Source organism: Rhinolophus ferrumequinum, chromosome X (genome assembly GCF_004115265.2).
Source record: "Rhinolophus ferrumequinum isolate MPI-CBG mRhiFer1 chromosome X, mRhiFer1_v1.p, whole genome shotgun sequence".
In the NCBI taxonomy this organism is placed as follows: Eukaryota; Metazoa; Chordata; class Mammalia; order Chiroptera; family Rhinolophidae; genus Rhinolophus; species Rhinolophus ferrumequinum.
In genome coordinates this window covers 76,016,695-76,040,478 of record NC_046284.1, presented here as the reverse complement: position 1 = coordinate 76,040,478, position 23,784 = coordinate 76,016,695, and the positions used below count along the sequence as shown (strand labels likewise).

Genomic DNA, 23,784 nt, shown 5'->3' with positions numbered 1-23,784 from the left:
AATCCTATCAATAGATGTAGGTAAAGCATCTGACAAGATAAAACATCCCTTTATGATTAAAACACTGGAAAAATGGGTACAGGAGGAAAGTACCTCAATATAATAAAGGGAATACATGATAAACCCTCACCTAGTATCATATGCAATGGTAAAAACAAAAACAAAACAAACAAACAAACAAAAAAAAACCTGAAAGCTTCTTCTCTAAGATTAGGAACAAGCCAGGGAAACCCTCTAGCCACTGTTATTCAACATAATACTGGAAGTCCTAGCCTTAACAATAACACAAGAAAAAAAAAAGTAAAAGGCATCCAAATTGGGAATGAAGAGGTAAAACTGTCACTATTTGCAGATGATATGATTCTATATGTAGAAAACTTTAAATATATAAAGACTATTAAAAACAATAAACAAATACAGTAAAGTTGCAGGATACAAAATCAATATACAAAAATCAGTTGTGTTTCTATATACTAACAATGAAATATCAGAGAAATAAATGAAGGACACAATCCCATTTACAACTGCAACAAAAAGAATAAAATACCAAGAAATAAATTTACCAAAGGAAGTGAAGGAACTATACACCGAAAACCCCAAAGCTGGGGTGGCTAGATTGGCTCAGTTGGTTAGAGCGGGAGCTCTGAACAACAGGATTGCCAGTTCGATTCCCACATGAGCCAGTGAGCTGCGCCCTCCACAACTAGATTGAAGACAATGAGCTGCAGCTGAGCTTCCAGAGGGGCGGCTGGATGGCGCAGTTGATTAGAGCACGAGCTCTCAACAACAAGGTTGCCAATTCAACCCATCCATGGGATGGTGGGCTGCGCCCCCTACAACTGAAGATTGAAAACCGCATCTTGATTTGGAACTGAGCTGTGCCCTCCACAACTAGATTGAAGGACAATGACTTGGAGCTGATGGGCTCGGGAGAAACACACTGTTCCCCAATATTCCCCAATAAAATTTGAAAAATAAAAATAAAATAAATTAAAAAAAGAAAAAAGAAAACTGCAAAGCATGCTTGAAAGAAATTGATAACACAAAAAAATGGACAGATATTCTGTTCAATGATTGGAGAAATTAACATAGTTAAAATGGCCATATTATCCAAAGCAATATACAGATTTCATGCAATCCCCATCAAAATCCCAGTGGCATTTTTTTCAAGAAATAGAACAATCATCAAATTTGTATGGAACCACAAAAGAACCCCGAATGGCCAAAGCAATCCTGAGAAAAAAAGAACAAATCCAGAGGTATCACACTCCCTGACTTCACGTTACACTACAAAGCTACAATAATCATAACAGTAAGGTATTGGCAGAAAAACAGACACACAGACGAATGGAATAGAATTGAGAGCCCAGAAATAAACCCAAAGGTACATCGGAAATTATCAAAAAAGGAGCCAAAAACATACAACGGAGAAAGCAAAACCTCTTCAGTATGTTGTTAAACAAACTGGAAACCCACATGCAAAAGAATGAAACTGGACTGCTATCTGACACTGTATACAAAAATTAACTCAAAATGGATTAAAGACTTGAATGTAAGACCTGAAACAATAAAATACATAAAGAATACATAGGCACTACACTTATAGATCTTGGTCTCAGAGAGGTTTTTGTAAACTTGACCACTAAGGCCAGGGAAGTAAAAGCAAAATTAAATGAACGGGACTCCATCAAACTAAAAGGCTTCCGCACAGCAAAAGAAACTATCAACAAAACAAAAATGCAACCAATTGTACGAGAAAAGGTATTTGCAAATGATACCTCCAATAAGGGGCTAATATGCAAACTACATAAAGAACACATATAACTCAACAACAAAAAAAGAAACAATCCAGTTAAAAAATGGACAGTGGACCTGAACATTTTTCCCAGTAAGACACACAAACCAACAGAAATATGAAAATTCTCGACTTCACTAGCTATAAGGGGAATGCAAATCAAAACCACACTGAGATAACACCTCACACCTGTTACAATGACTATTATCAATAAGAAAAAACAAGTGTTGGAGAAGATGGGGAGAATGGGGAATCCTGGTAAACTGCTGGTCCAAATGTAATTTGGTGCAGCCTTGTTGGGAAAAAAGTATGTAAATCCCTCACAAAATTAAGAATAGAGCTGCCACCTGAACCAGCAATCCCTCTTGTGGGTATCTATCCCCCAAAATTTGAAAACGCTTATTCAATAAGATCTATGTACCCCTATGTACACTGAAGCATTATTCACAATAGCCAAGACATGGGAAAAACCTACCGTGTTTCCCCGAAAATAAGACCTAACCGGACCCTCAGCTCTAATGCATCTTTTGGAGCAAAAATTAATATAAGACCCAGTCTTATATTATATTATACCCAGTATTATATATTATTATTATATTATATCATATTATACCTGGTTATTATACCATATTATATTATATTGTATTGTATTGTATTATATTATACCCAGTTTTATATTATATTAAAATAAGACCGGGTCTTATATTAATTTTTGCTCCAAAAGCTGCATTAGAGCTGATGGTCAAGCTAGGTCTTATTTTTGGGGAAACATGGTAAGTGTCCTTCAATGGATGACTGGATAAAGAACATGCGGTACATATATACAATGGAATACTACTCTGCCATAAAAAAGTGAAACACTGCCATTTGCAACACTGGATGGATCTTGACAGTATCATGCTAAGTGAAGTCAGATAAGAAAGAACTCATGTGGGATATAAAACAAAAAGCAACAAACGAACAAACAAAAGAAACAAATTCCAGACACAGACAACGGAATGGTAATTACCAGAGGGAAAGAGGGTTGAGGAGGATGAAGAGGGTAAATGGGGTCAGATGTATGGTGATAGAAGGAGACTAAGCTTTAGGTGGTGAGCACACAATACAATATACAAATAATGTAGTATAAAGCTGTACACCTATCACCTGTATAATGTTATTAACCAATGTTACCCCAATAAATTTAATTTAAAAATAATAAAATCAAGAGCTTCAGTTTTGCAAGATAGTTATGGAGATTGCTTGCAGAATAACATAAATATACTTAACCACTACTGAACTGTATACTTAATGGATAAGATGGTAAATTTTTATGTTATGTGTATTTAACCACCATTTAAAAAGTAATTTAAAAGGAATAAAGTACTGATACAAACTACAGCCTGGATGAACGGTGAAAACATTATGCTAACCAACAGAATTCATTTATGAAACACCACATATTGTATGAATCCATATGAAATGTCCAGAATGGGCAAATCCATACAAAATAGATTACTTTTTCCCAGGGGATGGGATACAGTAAGAATGTGTAATGACTGCTATTGGGTATAGGGTGTGTTTCTGGGGTGATGGAAATGTTCTGAAATTAGATAGTGGTAGTGGTTGTACAACTTTGTAAATATTCTAAAAATCACTGTATTCTACACTTTAAAATGCTAATTTTGTTATATGATTTCTATCTCAGTTTTTAAAAGTTATCATTGCACACTGCAGTGATTTTATATTTCCCTATAGTTCAATATGTTAGTATACTCCAGGCACAGCCTGGTAAGTACTAATCTAAAATAATCTCAAATGTTTTAAAATTGACAAGTGTAGACAACTATGTGTCTACACACACGTATGCGCGTGCATACACACACATACACTCATACAAACACAGATTGCCCATTTGATAAATTGTAGAATGATCATGTTATTATTCTGGAAGAAATAAAAACATTCTTAGAATGGTTAGTATTATTGTAAAATACTATGCTAAGAAGGAAGCAAAATTTTAAATAACTAATAATCTAGATCAGTAGCTATGTGTATTGAGAGAACACACACATCTTAATTACTATAATACTAGTATTACTACTAAGACCAGTAATTAGCATTCATGGAGCACTTACTATTTGCCAAGTAAGCACTATTATAAGCCCTTTATATGTACCGTCTCATTTAATGCCCACAATAATCAATAAGGTAAGTAGTACTGTAATACCCCATTTTACAAATGAGGAAACTGAAGCACAGAGTATTCATACAAATAGAAAGTAATAGAGTCAGGAGTTAGATTAAGGTAGTCTGTCTACAGAATCTCTCATGTACTACACTACGACTTCCCACCACAGCAATCAAAAAATACTTGAGTGATTTTGCACCCTGAAAGTCCACCTTGTTTAGAATACACAGTTCAATTATACATACTCATATGTTATGAACACCCCATTTAAATTAGTAATTTTAACAATTAGTTTCAAATCAAAATATTAAATATTTTACTTCAATTTATTAGTAATAGCAATCTTTCTACAAATAATTTGAAGCATGGTTATTCAGATTAATTCCTAAAATTTTTGTAAAACCAATTATAATATTTACCTTGTTCTGGGCCGTTGTTCATCTTCAGATTCACTAACTTGCTCACTAACTCCTGATTCCTGAAAATCAGAATCTTCAGAATCTTCGCTGCTCACTTAAATAAAAAGCATATTAAATTGTTAAATACTTCCCAATAAAATGTAATTCACTTAATTTGTCAATAACTTCACATTGAAACTTAGAGCACTATGAGGAGAATATCTATAATATGTACATTAATGGGTATTACATCATATAGATTAGACTAGTTAATTATTCAAATGGTATTTAGAAAAACAATTCCAAGGTATTCCAACTACGATTATAAAACTATGCTTCTACATTAAAATATAAGTATTAAATGCCTATGAATTAACAAAATGAGAATTTACCTGTCAATAAAATATATCGATTAATTACCAAAGGTAAATAAAGTAAAATGAAAGAATTCTGCTTATTCAAAACAAGCAGAGTAGGCTGGCCATAATGAAGTAAGGACAATTATAGACTCTCTGTCATTTATGGACAGAATACATTAAGAAATGACCTAAGGACTCTAAAAAGGAAACAACAGCAGGCAGATTGGGCACTGAAATCAAAACTTGAATAATGATCCTTATAAAACTGAAGGGTTGAGGGGGGATGGCTGTGAGTGTCATTTTCCCCCCTCCTTTCTTCCCTGGTTTTGAAAGAGGATGGCAAGCTGAATTCCAAAACTACGCAAAGGGTGCTGACAGCAAAACTCTGGGAGAACCTCATTTCTAGCCACAGCACTGGAAAGAAGCTGGACCCTGCATATCACAATATAAGAAGAATTCCTGACATTTTTCTCTCCAACATTTTATTTTTCTCCCCTAAAATTGCCACTATGACACAGGCATCTAAAACCCCAGGAGAATATCCATGTTTCTGGCCAGAGGAAGCCAAGCTGGGAAAATACAAGATGAGCCTGGAATATGTTGTGGTGCCAGAAAGCAAAGCAGTGCTCAAAAAATAATGGGGGCATATTCAAAACACGTGATCCAACTTGAAGGCACTCCCAATAGCCAAATCTGGAACAGTTAAGAGCCACAAAATGAACAATCGGATTACAACTCATAGAATAAAATAAATATCTGTAAATCCGCATTAATGTAAGTAATGGGATAAACAAATAGGGGAAAACAGCTCTTCCTTAAAATTACTAAATGTTGAGGTAACGAAAGAAATAGAAAATCACCACCAGACAAACATCACAGTAATAATTGCTTCAGGCAAGATGGATACTAAAATTCGCGGGCTTAAAAGTATGAGGAGAAACAGGAGATTTGCATAGTCTCAAAGTATTACCGCACAAGATATTCATTGCATATGAATAAAAAAATTTTTGTACAGTGGAAGAACCCAGCAGACACCACGTTAACCACGTAATCAAGGTTAACATTACCAGTAATAAATATTGTCATCCTATATCCTTGACATGATGCAATGAGAAGAATTCAATATCACTTTGTGGTATTCCTGTAAAAATGTATAATACCCTTAATACAATTATGAGAAGATATTAGACAAATCCATATAGATGGACAGTCTGGAAAATAACTGATCAATACTGTTCAAAAGTGTCAAGGTCATGAAAGAAAAGACAGAACTGTCACAGATTGGAGTAGATTAAGAAGACATTCCAAATGAATACAAAGTGGGATGTGTTAGATTAGATTTTGAAGCACAAATAGGACATTAGTGGGAAAAATAATGATAACCAAATTAAGAGCCACAGTTTACTTCAGAGGTTAGAAAACATTTGATGTAAACAGTCTGATGGCAAATATTTTCAACTTTATGTCTCAACTTTATGTCTATGTTTCAACTATATGTCTCTGTTGCAACTACTCATCTTTACTCAACTTTGCCGTTATAAACAAATTGAAAACAGTAACTAAGTATGACTGTTTGCCAACATAACTTTATAAAACAGCAGGAGATAGAATTTAACCTACTGGTGTAGTTTGCCAACACTTGGTTTATTTAATAGTATTGCATTAATCAATGTTAATTTCCTGGTTTTGATTACTGTACTATATAGTATCATATAACGTATTGAAGCTGGGTGAAAGGTATGTAGGAACTCTACCATTTTTGCAACATTTCTGTAAATCTAAAATCATTTCAAAATAATTATTTTAAAAAGATCTATCATGACCTGAGATCAAAACCAAAGGTCTGATCCATCTAAAAACATACGGACAAACATAAATACTATTAAAAAAATTGCTGTGGAAGGAGATGGAAATGAAGTGATTCGTGTGATGAAAGAGTTCTATAGACAGATGTTGATAGTTGCACAACGATGTGAATATACTTAATGCCACTGACCTGTACACTCGAAAATGACTAAAATGGTTAAAATTTTTTATGATTACTTTACCACAATACAAAACAATTAAACAAACTGTTAACCAACTGGGAACTGTGGGAGAACACATGTCCACATGCACGCACACACAAATTTTGTGATTAAGTATAATTTTAAGCCTAGTATTAAGTTTTCATCGAACATTTTATTTTTAAATATTCAAACTTACCAAACTTGAAAGAATTGTTGAATGAACATCCATATCCCTTCTCCTAAATTCACTTAACAACGTACCACATTTGCGTTATCTCTGTACATGCACACATACTTTTTTGCACTGAACCATTTCAAATTCAGTGCATACATCATGACATCTTACCCTTAAGCAAAAGGATACTACTGTCCTACATAACTAAATACCATTACCACACTTGATAAAAATAACATCAATTTAATGTCATCTTATATAAGGACAATAATTACATTTTTCAAATTATGACCAAAATAACTTCTATAACTTTTTTCAAATTTAGGTGAAAATTAAAGTTCGCATGCTGCACTTCATTTAATAAGTTATTTTCTTATTTCTCCCCATCGCCCAACTAAAGTTTCCAGACAATATAGGGTCACCAGAGTATGCAAAACTTGGAAAATCATTCCATTTCAAAGGCAATTATCAATCACTATAATCGTAATCCATGTTAGAAATATAGATAGATAGAGATTTTAATTTTACTCCCTGCTACACAAACAAACAAAAACCACTAGGGTAATAAATTACCGACATAAGAGGACAGTGAAAATATAGGTCACAGAAAACCTCGGTTTTAATAAAGCATCTCTTTTTTTTTTTTAATAAAGCATCTTGAATGTAATCGTTCCTACTAAACGACTCTATGTCCTGAGCAGAGCCTCAGAGGCAAAATCAATACTTCTCATTTTATTGAAGATGCACAGGAATTCAGGTTGTTATACAACCTACTAAATCATTCAATTCCTTTATAGAATCTGAAAGACAAGCTTGTAATCATGTTGTAAAGAAATTTGTGAGATAAACATTCACAAAATGATATACCACTATTTAGTAACACAAAAATGTCCATGACGGGCGGCTGGTTGGTTCAGTGGTTAGAGTGCAGCGCTCATAACACCAAGGTCACTGGTTCAATTCCCAAAAGGGCCAGTGAGCTGTGCCCTCCACAACTAGACTAAAAACGACTTGACCTGAAGCTGAGCTGCGCGCTCCACAACTAGACTGCTAACGACCTGACTTGGAGTTGAGCTGTGCCCCCTTCCACCCAGAACAACTAGATTGAAAACAATGGCTTGACTTGGAGCTGATGGGTCCTGGAAAAACACCCTGTTCACCAATATTCCCCAATAAAAAGAAAAAAAAAGAAAATGTCCATGACATATTAAGTATATGTATTAATAGACATATTAATGTCTTCCTCTTCCCCTTCTTTAATGGGTAACCATTGCTCATCAGACCTTTAAGTGTTCAGAATTTCAAGACTTTTTTCCTTAGCCCTCCATTTGCACAATATTAGAACTCCACTGGGCAACCTCAACTATTTTTGTAGTATTAAAAATATACCACGGCAACTCCAAAGACCTGACAGTCATCCTTGACTTTTCTCTTTCATATTACCTAATAAGGCCTAACAATTCAACCTCCTGTATAATTCAAGTCAACCCTCCTCTTCTCCAACCACACTTGGCATCAACTATAGCAATAGCCTCCAAACAGATTCAAAGCCTTCAGTCTCACAGAGTAACAAGCAACTAATCTGATCATATTACATCCTTGGTTAAAAAACTTTCAATGGGAAACATGAATGGTTGTACTGAGAGGTTGTAATTCTTGAGTGAGTGATAGTAATGAATGCCCTGTGCCTTTACCTAGGTGCCATATGTGTTCATCAAGTTGTCCACTAATTAAATGCACACTTCCCTGTATGTACAGTATACCCCAAATAAAAATTTTTGTAAGTGGTAGCACTCTTCTGTAAATATACTAAAAATAATTAAATTGTACAATGTAAATTATAATTTTAAATGGTAAATTCTATTGTTTGTTAATTAAATCTCAATATAGCTATGATTTTAAAAATAAGTACTTTTTTAAATTAAAAAAATAAAACAAATTTTCAATGGCTCTCCAGCCTATACAGCCTACTGTATTTCTCAGTCACTTCCCAAAATGTCTTCCTATTCCTAGTAGCAAAGAAGAGTTAATCTTCCCTCCAGGAGTTGGGGAGTAAAGTGTTCAGAATCTGCCCTTAAGAAGCAAAAAGCGGGGCCGGCCCGGTGGCTCAGGCGGTTAGAGCTCCATGCTCCTAACTCCGAAGGCTGCCGGTTTGATTCCCACATGGGCCAGTGGGCTCTCAACCACAAGGTTGCCAGTTCAACTCCTTGAGTCCTGCAAGGGATGGTGGGCTCCGCCCCCTGCAACTAAGATTGAACACGGCACCTTGAGCTGAGCTGCCTCCCGAATGGCTCAGTTGGTTGAAGCACGGGGTCTCAACCACAAGGTTGCCAGTTAGATTCCTCGACTCCCTCAAGGGATGGTGGGCAGCCCTGCAACTAAGATTGAACACGGCACCTTGAGCTGAGCTGCCGCTGAGCTCCCGGATGGCTCAGTTGGTTGGAGTGCATCCTCTCAACCACAAGGTTGCCGGTTCAACTCCCACAAGGGATGGTGGGCTGTGACCCCTGCAACTAGCAACGGCAACTGGACCTGGAGCTGAGCTGCGCCCTCCACAACTAAGACTGAAAGGACAACAACTTGAAGCTGAATGGCACCCTCCACAACTAAGACTGAAAGGACAACAACTTGACTTGGAAAACAGGCCTGGAAGTACACACTGTTCCCCAATAAAGTCCTGTTCCCCTTTCCCCCCCCCCAAAAAAAAAAAAAAAAAGAAGAAGCAAAAAGCTTTCTTTGAACTTTTTGTTAGTCAAAATTCTTAGGCAAATTTCACATTTAATTGCTCAATATGCATGTGATTATTTAATATAAGAATGTTCTCCCCTAACTCTCAAGTAAAAAGAACACACCAAAGAGATGTTTTACTCTACAGCCTCACGTACCCCTGGGGCTACTGCCAAGGGTCTCCAGTATCTGGTCTCTGCCTGATTGGCCCAGCTTCATTTCCTGCTGTTCCTTTAGCTATTCCCTCCTATAGTCCAGCCCTACCATATTAGTTGCACCCCTTCCACCATTCACCATTTTGAAGAGGCTTTTAAAAATTTTTCCCTGCTTGCATTATTAATCTTCACAACACATCCACCTGCTTCCCATTTACAACTTGGTCCACTGAGTGAATGAAGCCCCTCATCTTTATGAAGTCTTCCCTGGGGATAACCCCCAACCCCTAAGAAGCTAAACAAATACTCCTTTGTGCCACACTATATAGTAGCTCTGTTATACAAGACATCACTCTTGGTGCTTTAATTTCTTATAATATTAATGTCAATAATTTTTACTAAACCAATAACTGCCAAACCTGGCTACTTATCAGAATAATATCAGAGATGCTTTTAAAACATATGGATACGTGGGTCCCACCACCACCAATTATGCTGCGTAATTAGCTTGGGATGGAGCCTTGTCACAAGTATATTTTAAAATCCCCCAAGTGATTCACATGTATAACCAGATTGAAAACCACCATACCAGACAATGATTTCCTTACTCATTTTTGTATCCTGTGTTTACCATGATGCTGAAAACATGTAAGCACTCAATGCAGAAGGATTCAAACTTTAATGTAATGAGAGTTTAATCTGACTACATATAAGTTTTGCATATAAACTTGCATAAATGTATCCAAACTAATTGTATCTTCTCTCCTTCCTTAGGAAAGCATTATTTCTTCCTGAAGTTATACGCGATCGCATATTTCTTAGCTTTTATTTGTTGTCATACTTATTTATCTCTTTAATCTAAATGTGTGTAACTACTAAGGGTTAAAAATATTCTTGTTTCATCTCTCAAGTTTCTGCGTTATCTTCCCACTCTACATTCTTTATTTCACTCTCATGTAAGAGAATAGTTGTTGCCAGTGTGCTGGTATTTACTTAACATGGGTGATCAATTGTTGGAGCAGATATCTTAAATTTCATTACCATAATTAGTTTATATAACCAATATGTTCCTTACACTCAAAATTAAAATGTCTTACCCTTCCTTCTATTTCTGCTTTTGGCTTCTTTGTGCTCTTTGGGCTTCATCTTTTTCTCTTCTCCAGATTCTCCATCACTTACAGTCAGTTTGTGCCTCAAAAGCCTATGTCTGTATCTTGGCTTCTTAGATTCTTCAGAATCTGAATCTGATTCAGTATTGATTTGATTTTTTACTTCTAAATGGAGAAAAACAAATCAGGAAAACCTTCAGCCTTTTATTTTTAAAATGTTTTGTAAAACCATTTTATTGACAATTTTCATGATTTAGAAAAAAGATCAGAACTACGCACTTACCTGGGAATCACTGGTGATACCAGGCAATCTCATACATCAGACTTGATCTATTACTATTATTAAACATTGATTAAATATCACCAATACATATTTGTAAATTTTTGTATAGGTAAAAAAAAACATTTTGCTTTGAAAATCATCTGTTTATAGGCAGTAACTGACAAAATGTGCACAATAACTACCAGATACTCAAAAGGAGTAAAAATAGTAAGGTTTTAAACACGTTAATAAACTTTAAATGTATTAAAACGTTGTACGGTCACATAGTCTTCAAAGACTGAACTGGTCAAACAATCAAATTATGGCATCCTATACTTTTCTTTGGGGAGCTCACCCTCATCTCCTGGGTTTTCTTCATTGTGCTTTCCAGTTCTTTTTTTCTCTTCTTCTGGTTCATCATCTGAAGATCCATCCTCATCAGAAGAAAGATTGGCTTTAATTTCTTCTAAAAGCATCTTCTTGGCAATTCTTGAGAGTAAAAAGACAACAAAAAACTATGTATTTGGTGAAGAACAAAACAAAAATTACAAACAAAAACAAATAATTGTTTCAAAAGGGAGGTAAATGTGTCAAAAGACTTTACATTATAAATAAAAGACTACCAGAACCATGTTTTAACCTAAGCTACCAACTTAAACTTTTGAAAATGCTCTTAGCACTGGTATTTTCCCAATTCAGTGTAATTCTGCAATATATTGAAAAATCTGAGGGACATTTCCACTAACTATTTTGACCAATTGTAAACTTCCTGCTGGACAATCTTCCAATCCTATACTTGCTCTGCTGCCATCATCCAATAACTACAATATCAGACAGGCCCACAATAGCAAATTTACTTACTCAGACAAAAACGGCATTCCGAGACAAAACTCCACAAGAACATTTATTCTTAGAAACATATTCTTAGAAAATATATTCTTAGAAACATATTCTTAGAAAATCAGTATGTAATAAACCTCTTTATTATAAGACAGTGCCTCAAACTGGGGAGTAATAATTTTGGCCCTTAAATTTCAATTTACTTCATAAATTCTGTTAAATAAATGGAAGCAAAAACTAAATGTCAAGTATTGAAGCAATCAGAAAGCTCTAATAATATTCAAGCTAGGGCAGAGACGGAACACAAGTGCTATCAATGACACACATCGTAAAAGAACACAAATTATCATAAATGAGTTTTCACTTTTCAAAAAAGTAGACAGTGCAATAGCTGCACTCATATCAAAATTTCTCAAGATGCTCCCTAAAGACTGACTTGCTAATGGAAAATCAACTGCTAAAAGCATAAGATAGTACTTCTCTAATACCATCTTATGTTAAAATAAAATATATTCCTAATAAATTTACATGTTTGAAATAAGAAAGACATCTTAAAACATAAAACAATCATGCAGCTTTTGTGCAAGATGAGGTGTTTTGCACCTGGGAGTCCTTTTGACATAAATTCATGAATCACTGTAACAAAGGAGTACCTTATAGAAAGGTTCAAAAGGTGGCATGATTCTCAATTTTCTATGAATTAAATTCTATAGGATAAACATCTACTCTACAATCTGACTCTGTAGCTCAGTCAAAAACTTGCAGCTGGAATTATGGAACTTTTGTTATTTTGGATTTGAAACTCCTCTTTATATTTAACATGCACTCATATTTCAATCAAAAATTCATTCCTTAGGAGATGTTAATGCCTTCTTAATTTTATTTGAAAGGTAGATTGTTCATTGCTATTTATATTCAAAGATATATAGCAAAGGCATCTAACCAGAGTGAAGCAAAATAGGTAATCACCTCCATAAATGCTTATTTTATATGCCTTTTGGTGCTTCTCTCCCCCCAACCCACCAACAGTGGTATCAGAAATATTGACACAACATAGAGAGTTACCAATTGCTAAGGGAAACCACAAATGGGTTCGTGTATCTGAGGGCTTCTGCCCTGATTTGCATTTCAATAAAGTACAGATTAGATCACTTCCAGTTTAAATCCTACTGGAGTTGAATTATAAAACATTGCTAAAACGGGGTCAAATATATGATAATGGAAGGAGAACTGATTCTAGTTCGTGAACACACCATGTGATATATGGATGATGTACGAGTGTTACAGAATTGTACACTTGAAACCTATGTAATTTTACTAACCATTGTCACCCAAATAAATTTTAATTAAAAATAATTAAAATGAAATAAAAAAAAACATTGCTCTTAAATTTCTAGATCCATGGTTTGCTTCAACGGATTGCACACAGTAAACTTTTTTAAAATGAGGACTAATACAGGATTGCCAACTTTTCGTTTTGCCAAGAAAAAAAATTTAAACCCAAATATCATTTACTTTCATCATTTTATAAAATAAAGAATATTTCAACACACCCTCCACAAATTAGGAAATAGTTTCAAATAAAGGGTGGTTCTTCAAATGCAATAAAAGCATCTTTCTGAAAAACATTCTAAATCATCTTTAACACTACATTGTCATTTCCCATGGACAAGGAAAAACTTTCTCAAACCAAAGTGGTTTTGGGTAAAACCACTGTTTTGGAATAAATAAATCTGCACGTGTGTGTGTGTGTGCGCGCGCACAACGTGGAGTTTGTATACTAAATTACAAACAGAAAAACATAGTTCACTTGCATTTACAAGATCTTATGTCAACATTTTGGTGAGACAATAACAATCAACAAAAATAGTTAATTAATTTAGTTAAAGGTTAGTTCAATCACCTGATTTGTTTGTTTTTACAAGTTCAAAGAAAGTCTTAAATGCCGTATTATCTGTAAAGACTTGGTTGTTAATTTTAAGAAACCACAAAATTTTTCTTCTTTCAAACTCTAGCCTACTAAGAATACGTCTACTAAACAGGAGGTCAAAATATGTAAACCTACCTAATTCATACTCAAGTTCTGGATTGTCATGAACTAAGAAATATGATATGTATGAGATAATACGATACAATTCTATATCAAATGATAAATCATGGAAAATGAAATGACATCAACAAACTGAAGGATTACACAATTTATCAACAACCTTCCATAAGACCGTAATATATAGAATAATCAGTCACTTCAGAAGCAGAAAAATATTACAAACTTCAGAGAATGCTCATTTTTCTCCAAATAGAAAGCTACACACAGTGATGGAGACTCCCAAACTACACCTTGCTAAGATGTTTAGATGTGCCCTCTGAGACCTTCTGACCAAAGGAAAATCTAATGTATAGACAGCCATGTACATTAATCCATAAAAAGGATAATAAAGTTAATTTGCACAAATTATGACTGATGGCAAGTCCACTATGTCAAACCTCACTGTATCATAAGCCTACCCTATCACATAACCCACACCTCAAAGTTAGAACTTAATTGGAAAGACCTAAGGGCTGAGGCTGACCTTCAACCTCAGTCAACAAACATGTTGAGGTGAGATGAGTCCCATCTACCAAACCCACTGTGATATGCTATAAGGGAAACTCCACTTTAACTCTTGCGGCACGAACCACAGAAACTTCAAGGACATCATCACTTGACTACCAGCTGAGGCTGACAAAGCATCATTTTGGAGGCCTCGGCTGGACCCGTGCTGGTATGCATGTGATGAATATACAGTCATGATGCCTAGTTGATTCTCTTTGCTCTGAAGTTTCCTTTCTTGAGGCTTTCCAGGATGTTTCTGAGAAAATCATTCAGGCAACAAGGTAGTGCCCATGGAATCTCAATGCTCACTATTACATCTTGGGGCAGGTGTAGCATCCAAAGCAGTCACGACTCTATCAGCAGCACCAGAGGCACAGGCTGTGCCACTCTTGTGGCAGAAACACTGGGCAGAGCCTAAGGTAATGGAGCCACTACTCCATTTTCCTAAAAGGGTGGAAAGGGAGAGGGGGAGAAAACAAAACAATGTGGTAGGGAGGGTAAAAACCCACAAAGAAACAATGATCAGAACTGGTGCGTGACAGAATCCACAGAATCCTCAAACCAACAAGCTAATTCTTCTAATTCACACAATGAATACCAAGATAATGCTTGATTACACGTTACACCTTCATCTACTAAAAGAAAGGAAATATAAAATAAGGAATGAGCCCAACAATGCAAAGGTCAACAAGCAATCTGAAAAAAAGAGAGAGAAAGCCTTTAGTAATTCTGATCCTATCTAAAAAGGAACTGAGTAATGTCTCTTGTTTAAGCACTCAAACAGGAAAAGAAAACTGCCTCTTGCTGATAGGTAGATTCAAAATGTTGAGTTTCTTTAAAAAAAAAAAAAAGCGATCAAGACGGGTCTCGTGTACGAGGGAGCTTTAGAGAAACAACCATAAGAAAAGCAGCACAAAATGTTAGAGCCAGAAGAAGGAACCTTACAGTCCAATTCTGTCATTTTATATATGAGGAAATGGGCTTAGAGAGGGGGAATGACTTGGCCAAAAGAACAAAACTAGTTAGTGACAAAGCCAGGAGTACCACCTAAGATCTTGAGTCCCAATCTGCTACTAATTTTACCATGCCAGGGCTATACTCTCTGCTCATTCATTACCTCTGTCCTAATGAGTGCTTGAGAAAATACATTATAATCACATTCTTAAAGATATCCGTATTTCACTGATTTTCAATATACATACTTAGAAAAAATGCAAGCTTTGATTTTTAAATATTAAAAAACAAAGATGTTCTAAACATCATTAGTCCAGTATGCTCTATCTCTAAAATGCACTTACAGGACATCTCAGATACATCCTACAATATACTGTTTTATCTTTTAACAGGTTCTGAAAAATAGGTTTGAACAAAAACACTAAATAAAAGATACATTTTTAAAAGGTCAAAATACTGTGCATCCTTACACAAAAGTGACAATTTTTTTATAAAATTGTTTTTTTCAAATTTTGTGCACAATACCACAACAGAATAATTAGTTAAAACAGAATTCTGAATAAGTTTATAGGTTTAAATATATGCCATTTAGAGATACAAAGCAACTAAGTACATGTAGTTCTTAAAACATAATAACTATTTAAAAGGCTGATATGTAAAATAATTCAAATGACTATAGTCAAAGAATGCTGAATATTTTTTGGGAGAACAGGTTGGTGAACACATCCTTCTAGTAGTGAGTCTTTGTTTTAATAAATGTTATATAAACCAGGATTAAGAATAAAAAATAAAACATTTCATAGAATTACTATGGATTTTCTCACCTTCAAAATCTGTATTAGTATTTTTTTAATTCTTTGGCTCAAAATTAATATCTTGATACCGTGTTTCCCTGAAAATAAGACCTAGCCAGACCATCAGCTCTAATGCGTCTTTTGGAGCAAAAATTAAGACCTGGTCTTATTTTAACTATAGGACCCGGTCTTATATAACATAAGACTGGTTCTTACATTAACTTTTGCTCCAAAAGACACATTAGAACTGATGGTCTGGCTAGGTCTTATTTTCGGGGAAACACGGTATCAACCTTTATATAAAAAAATATGATTGCAACACAGTAATTTGTACCCCAAAGTGGTGAAATTTGTTAGATAATGATGAACTCGCTAAATAATCAAAAAGCTGAACAAATAGTCCGAACCATTTTTTTAGTCCCATGTCCCACAATGTTTGCACTTAATGACAGTTTTCTTTTTAGTGAGAGTACCAAGAATATTAGTGTCAAATAACTTTTTCGAAAAAACATAGCAGTAGAAAAATAAAGGCTGTGTGATATTAAGAAACCACAGTTTATTAACAATTTATATCAAATTACAAAATGTGTATTCCCTGATTTTACGAAAAAAATCTATGCCAGTTTTAGAGGAAATTTTAACAATAAATAATTTATTAACAACATTGTCACATATTTAGGAAATTTGATCATATTAAAGAACTAGTTAAATCAGAATTTACTCATCTCAAATTTATTTTTAAATTTCAAAGCTAAAGATAAAGGAGTATATGTGAAGTGAGAAAAATGAATTATTTTTGCTAACAACAGAAAATCCAAACTCTTTTATGGGGGGAGAGGGGTATTTCTCATTTTCTTAAAGTCCCAATATCTCCAAGGAACACAGAACAGGAAAGGAAGGCTGGGTATAATCTTTAAATATTAAGCCGAGAGATCACCACTACTGACCATATTTCTTTCCTTGCTGACAATTCTAGCATAAAGAAAGCTGGAGGCAACTGCAACGAGTTTAGGTATTTACAAATAGATCCTATCTACTGGTTGGACATCTGTGTTAAATAATTTAAAATACTTACCTGTGCTACAAAGACAAAGTAAACTGAAAATCACCTTAAAATAGCTATTTAAAAACATTATTCAAATATAAAAACAAGTTAAAAACCTCATTTAAAATGCAACCTTTGGGGCCAGCCTGGTGACTCAGGTGGTTGGAGCGCCATGCTCCTAACACCTAGGTCGCTGGTTCGATTCCCACATGGGCCAGTGAGCTGCGCCCTCTAGAGCTAAGATTGTGAACAACAGCTCTCTCTGGAGCTGGGCTGCTATGAGCAGCCTGAGGTTGGCGTGAGATGCCGCAGGCTGCTGAGTGCCTCTGTGAGCGGCCTGTGGCCAGCGTGAGTAGCTGGGCTGCCCCGAGCAAGCCAGAGGTTGGGGTGGGCTGCTGTGTGCTGCCGTGTTCTGCTGTGTACTACTGTGTGCCGCAGCCTACCCACAGCCATCATGAGCTGCCATGAGCATCCGACCAACGACTGGCGACTGACTGCCTCGGCGGGGGTGAGGGGGAGGGCAAAGCTCATAATACCAGAATGGGCTAGGGAGCTGTGTCCTACACAACTAGACTGAGAAACAACAGCTTGAATCAGGGTGGTGGTGGTGGGGGAAAAAGGGAGGGAAATGTAACTGTTGTTTTCCTCCCCCTTCTTCTGCATCCCCGCCACACTCCGGGTTCAAGACGCTCTTTCTCAGTCTAGTTGTGTAGGACACAGCTGCCAGGCCCATGCCGGTATTATGAGCCTTGCACTCCCCCCCAGCTGAGGAAGTCGGTCACCAGTGGTCGGTCAGCCACTCACAGCAGCTAACGGCAGCTCTCGCGGGCTGCTCACAATGGCTGCTGGCCACTCACGCTGGCCACGGACCACTCACGGCAGCATTCAGCAGCCCCCGGCAGCTCACGCCAACCTCTGGCTGCTCACCACAGTACACCTCCAGGGAGAGCTATTGTTCACAATCTTAGCTGGAGAGGACGCAGCTCACTGGCCCATGTGGGAATTGACCCGTTAACCTCAACATTAGGAGCATGGCGCTCCAACCACCTGAGCCACGGGGCAGGCCCAACGTAAGCAATTTTGCCAATCACTGTGAAAAGAAATTTTTTTCACAGAAAAAAAAAAATTCCAGATTCAGCAAATTTGTATAGAAAATAAATGTATACACAGAAGATGTACATTTGTACAGAAGACGAACATTTGGAAAAGTGTTTAAAATGGAAACCAAGTGGAAGTCATATGTTAAAGGGACTTGAGATAAACTCATGTCATTAATCTTTGCTGAAATCAGGTAAACAATCAGTAAATAACTTCATTAGTAGGAACAATATGCAAGAATCATTAAGTTCCCAAAATATTCTACATTAACAGTACAGAGCCATCATCACCAGAATACCCACACGAAGCTCACAGGAAAAAAAAAAACAATCATTTGTACATTTTCCAGTTTGAAAAGCAAAGTATTATGAAATTACAAAATAATTGGAAAATTTTAAAGTTATGGTATAGTCCCACTATACTTAACAAAAATTCCATTAATAAACGGCGATTTCTTTCAAAAATCTCCACAGGAAATTTCACTTCTACGAAAAAAATTATTTAGCCCCGCTGAGAGAAATTATGAGAAAAAACTATGCAGCATTACTAGACCCAATTAAGCATTCTTCAACTATACAGTAAATACGAGTATATGTATGTGTGTGGCAGGGAAAGGTAACCATATAAAAATCTCGGTTTTAGTCAACATGGAGTTTAAAAAGAATGTTTAGAAAAGGAATCTAGCAATCTTTGGTTTTCTCTTAAAAGGGCAATTTTAAATATTTTTCACAGCCTGCTGAAAATGCAAAGAAAGATTAAGAAATGGTGCTGGGAAAATAGGACAGACACAAACAAAAACAAATAAGCTGGACCACCTTCTTACACCATATACAAGAATAAATTCAAAATGTATTAAAGACTTAAATGTAAGACCCAAACCCATAAAACTCCTAGAAGAAAACATACTAGGAAGCAACTGTGCAGACATTACCCTTAGTAATATTTTTACTGATATATCCCCTCAGCCAATGGAAGCAAAAGAAAAAATAAACACATGGGATTACATCAAACTAAAAAGCTTTTTCACAGCAAAGGAAACTATCAATAAAATAAAACAACATCCTGAGTAGGAGAAGATATTGGCCAATGATACATCTGATAAGGGGTTAATTATCAAAATTTATAAAAACCTCTTACAACTCACCACCAAAAAAAACAAACAATCCAATTAAAAAATGGGAAGAGGACATGAAAAGGCATTTCTGTAAAAAGGACATACAGATGGACACCAAACATGAAAAGATGTTCAATGTGACTAATCATTAGAGAAATACAAATAAAAACCACAATGATATACCACCTCACTCCGGTCAAAATGGCTATCATGAATAAATCAACAACTAACTGCTTGCCAGGAAGTGGAGAAAAGGGAACCCTCGTGCAATACTGATGGGATTCCAGAATGGTGCAATCACTACGGAAAACCGTATGGAGCTAACTCAAAAAATTGAAAATGGAACTACGTTGTAACACAGAAATTGCACTTCTGTGAATCTATCCAAAGAAATCCAGAACACTATTTCAAAAAAATATATGCACCCGTTTATTGCAGCACTATTCACAATAACCAAGATATGGAAACAACTGAAATGCCCATCTATAGACGACTGGATAAAGAAACTGGTATTTATACAATAGAGTATTACTTGGCCATAAAGAAGAATTAAATACTACCATTTGCAACTACATGGAATGGACCTAGAGAATATTACGTGAAGTGAAATAAGCGAGGCAAAGACAAACACCACATGTCCTCACTTATATGTGGAATCTAAACAACAGAATAAACGAACAAACAAAACAGAAACAGACTCAGAGTTATAGGGAAAAACAAACAGGATTGATAGATAGGAGTGGGGTGGGGAGGGTAAGAGGTAAAGAGATTAGAAAGTACAACGTAGACACCCGACAGGAGTGATGTCATAAAAATGGAAGTGAGAGGTGAGACTCATGAAATCTCCCCTGGAATTTAAAATAAACTGAACAACTATAACTCCACAAAGGACGCTCTGCGCAGCAGACAGGCAAGATGAAGAGGCTCACTACTGAAATAAACTATGGTGGGCAAACTGCGTGAGCAGCGGAGGAGGGAAGGGAGAAGTACCAAGACGGGGCAAGATGTGGCCTGCGGACGCAGGACGCAGACCTAGATCAGTGCTCTCAACTCCCTGCATCCTGGAACTAATGCAGCTGCTTATGGCCCACAGAGCTGAGGGGACAGGATATAAAACGGCTGAACCCAAGGATCAAGTGAGAGACCTCGGAACAAAGACTGAGGAAAGAAGGCTGAAAACGGTGGATTAAGCCCTCACTGACACACAGAACGGAAGCCTTAGGCACTGAGACTAGCCGCAACCTCCCTACCCTACCAGAACTCGACCCACCCCCACCTGCCAGGTGCTAGAAGCTGAACAGTAGCAGTGTCAGATCAAGAGAACACAACTTTTGCAGTCCTAAGAACTATGGTCTGGAGACACAGATTAGCAGCCCAGCTAATTGCGGTAAAGGGGAGGGAGCTATGAAAGCAGGACTGGCTATGGTGGTGGTCACCACCATTGCTCTGGGCCACCTCTCACAACTCACCTCGCCTCTGTTCACATCTATCTAGGCGGATGCCTGCAGGAGTAAACAGAGCTGCTGAAACACACGAGCTCTGAATCTGGTGCAGGAAAAGCTTTGGAACTTCAAAACCTCTCCGCATCCACACACGACGCGGAGCCCTATGCACTAAGCAAACTGTTCACAGAGGAGAAGCCTGCCTTCCAGTGAATCCCCCCATTGTGTGACAAGCTGGAATAGTGCAGAGAAAACATAACACTACCGTGTGAGAGAGAATAAAAGGCTGCAATTCAAGAGAAAATATAACATTCTACCAACACCTACTGGAAAACAAACGACAGACCTCTTCCTATAAACCTGTAGCAGAACCCACTCATTTACATGTCTAGGAAGAGAAATAATAAATAATTAATTGCCATGAATAACCAACACAAAAAGACAGCTAAGATAGAAAATGAAAAGTCTCCAGAAAACGAATTTAAACATATGGAAATATGTGACTTAAATGACAGAGAATTCAAGATTGCAGCTCTGAAAAAACTCAACCAGATGCAAGGAAACACAGACAGGCAGTTTAATGAACTCAGAAACACAATCAAAGAACAAAATGAACATTTTAACAAAGAGATTGAAATTTAAAAAAAAGAAATAGGGAGGGGGTGGGAGATGAGGGTAAGGGGGATCAAATATATGGTGATGGAAGGAGAACTGACTCTGGGTGGTGAACACACAATGGGATTTATAGATGATGTAATACAGAATTGTATACTGAAATCTATGTAATTTTACTAAAAATTGTCACCCCAGTAAAAAAAAAAAAAAAAGGAAAAAGAAAGGGGGAAAAAAAAAACCAAATAGAATTTCTGGAGATTAAGAACTCAATAGAAGAATTCAAGATTGAAACAGACAGCTTAGATAGTAGAGTTGACCACCTGGAGGAAAGAATCAGTGACATCGAAGATGGAAACCTGGAAATTACACGAACAGAAGAAGAAAGAGACTTGAGACTTAAAAGAAATGAAAGAACTCTACAAGAACTTTCTCACTCCATCAGAAAGCAATATAAGAATAATGGGCATAACAGAAGGAGAAGAAAGAGAGAAGGGAACAGAGAATATATTCAAACAAATCGTCCATGAGAACTTCCCAAACTTGTGGAAAGAACTGGATCCTCGAATCCAAGAAGCAAATAGAACACCTAATTACCTCAACCCCAACAGGCCTTCTCCAAGGCACACTGTATTGAAGCTGTCTAAAATCAACGACAAAGAAAGATTCCTCAAGGCACCAGGGAAAAGAAGACAGTAACCTACAACGGAAAACCCATTAGATTATCATCAGATTTTTCAGCAGAAACTCTACAAGCCAGGAGGGAGTGGAACTAAATATTCAAACTATTGAAAGAGAGGAATTATGAGCCAAGAACAATATATCAAGCAAAGATATCCTTTAGATACGAAGGAGTAAACACCTTTCCAGACATATAGAAGCTGAGGGAATTTTCTAACACACGACCTGCACTAAAAGAAATACTAAAGGAGGCTGTTCAACCAGCATACAGAGATAATTTGTGACAACCAAAACGTAAAAGGGGGGAGACTAAAGGCCTGAACCGGAATATGGGAATGGAGAGAGTAAGCATGCTGAAGAAAATGGAATACTCTAAATATCAAACTTTCTTTTACTTAAACTTAATGACAACTTCTCAAAAATATCCAGAACTGAGGGCCGGCACGGTGGCTCAGGCCGTTTGAGCTCCGTGCTCTGAACTCCGAAAACTGCCGGTTCAATTCCCACAAGGGGCCAGTGGGCTCTCAACCACAAGGTTACAAATTCGATTCCTCGAGTTCAACAAGGGATAGTGGACAGTGCCTCCTGCAACTAGCAAGGGCAACCGGATCTGGAGCTGAGCTGCACCCTCCGCAACTAAGACTGAAAGCACAACTTGAAGCTGAAGAGCACCCTACACAACTAAGACTGAAAGGACAAAAACTTGACTTGGAAAGAAGTCCTACAAGTACACACTCTTCCCCAATAAAGTCCTGTTCCCTTTCTCCAATAAAAATCTTAAAAAAAAAAAAAAATCCAGCACTGAAATATATACTGTAATAAGAGAAGAAACAGAGGGAAAAATCAAAGAATACCACCACACAGACATAATAGACAACAACAAAATGGCAAAGAAACAATGGAGACACAGACTTACCAGAAAACTAAACATAGAATGATAGGAAATCCTCACATATAAATAATGAACCTAAATCTAAACTGACTGAACTCACCAATAAAAGGGCACAGAGTAGCAGACTGGATCAAAAAACTAAACCCAACCATATGCTATCTCCAAGAGACACATTTCAGCTATAAGGATAAATATAGACTCAAAGTGAAAGACTGGAAATTGACACTCCAAGAAAATAATATTCAGAGAAAAGCAAGTGTCGCCATACTGATATCAGACGAAATAGACTTCAGGGTGAAAAAGGTAATAAGAGACAAAGATGGACACTTCATGATGGTAAAGGGGACTATACAACAAGAAGAAATAACAGTCATCAATATTTCTGCCCCTAATCAGGCAGTGCCAAATTATACAAAGCAACTACTAAAAGAACTAATGGGAGAAATTGACCAAAACACAATTATACTAGGGGACCTAAATACATCATTGACAGCTATGGATACAACATCCAAACAAAAGATAAAGAAAGAGGGCCGGCCCGGTGGCTCAGGCGGTTG

General features: G+C 36.6%; 1 protein-coding gene across 8 annotated transcripts in view; it reads right to left on the bottom strand.

Annotated features, from left to right (window-relative positions):
• Positions 1–23,784, bottom strand: part of ATRX (ATRX chromatin remodeler) — a 263,444-nt gene that overhangs the window by 152,149 nt on the left and 87,511 nt on the right. For all 8 annotated transcript variants that reach the window (XM_033104061.1, XM_033104070.1, XM_033104101.1 and 5 more), the window contains 3 exons: positions 11,515–11,648; positions 10,886–11,062; positions 4,385–4,478 (listed from right to left, as the gene is read on the bottom strand). In XM_033104061.1, coding sequence (XP_032959952.1) covers positions 4,385–4,478; positions 10,886–11,062; positions 11,515–11,648 — 405 coding nt within the window. The remainder of the gene's footprint in view (positions 1–4,384; positions 4,479–10,885; positions 11,063–11,514; positions 11,649–23,784) is intronic.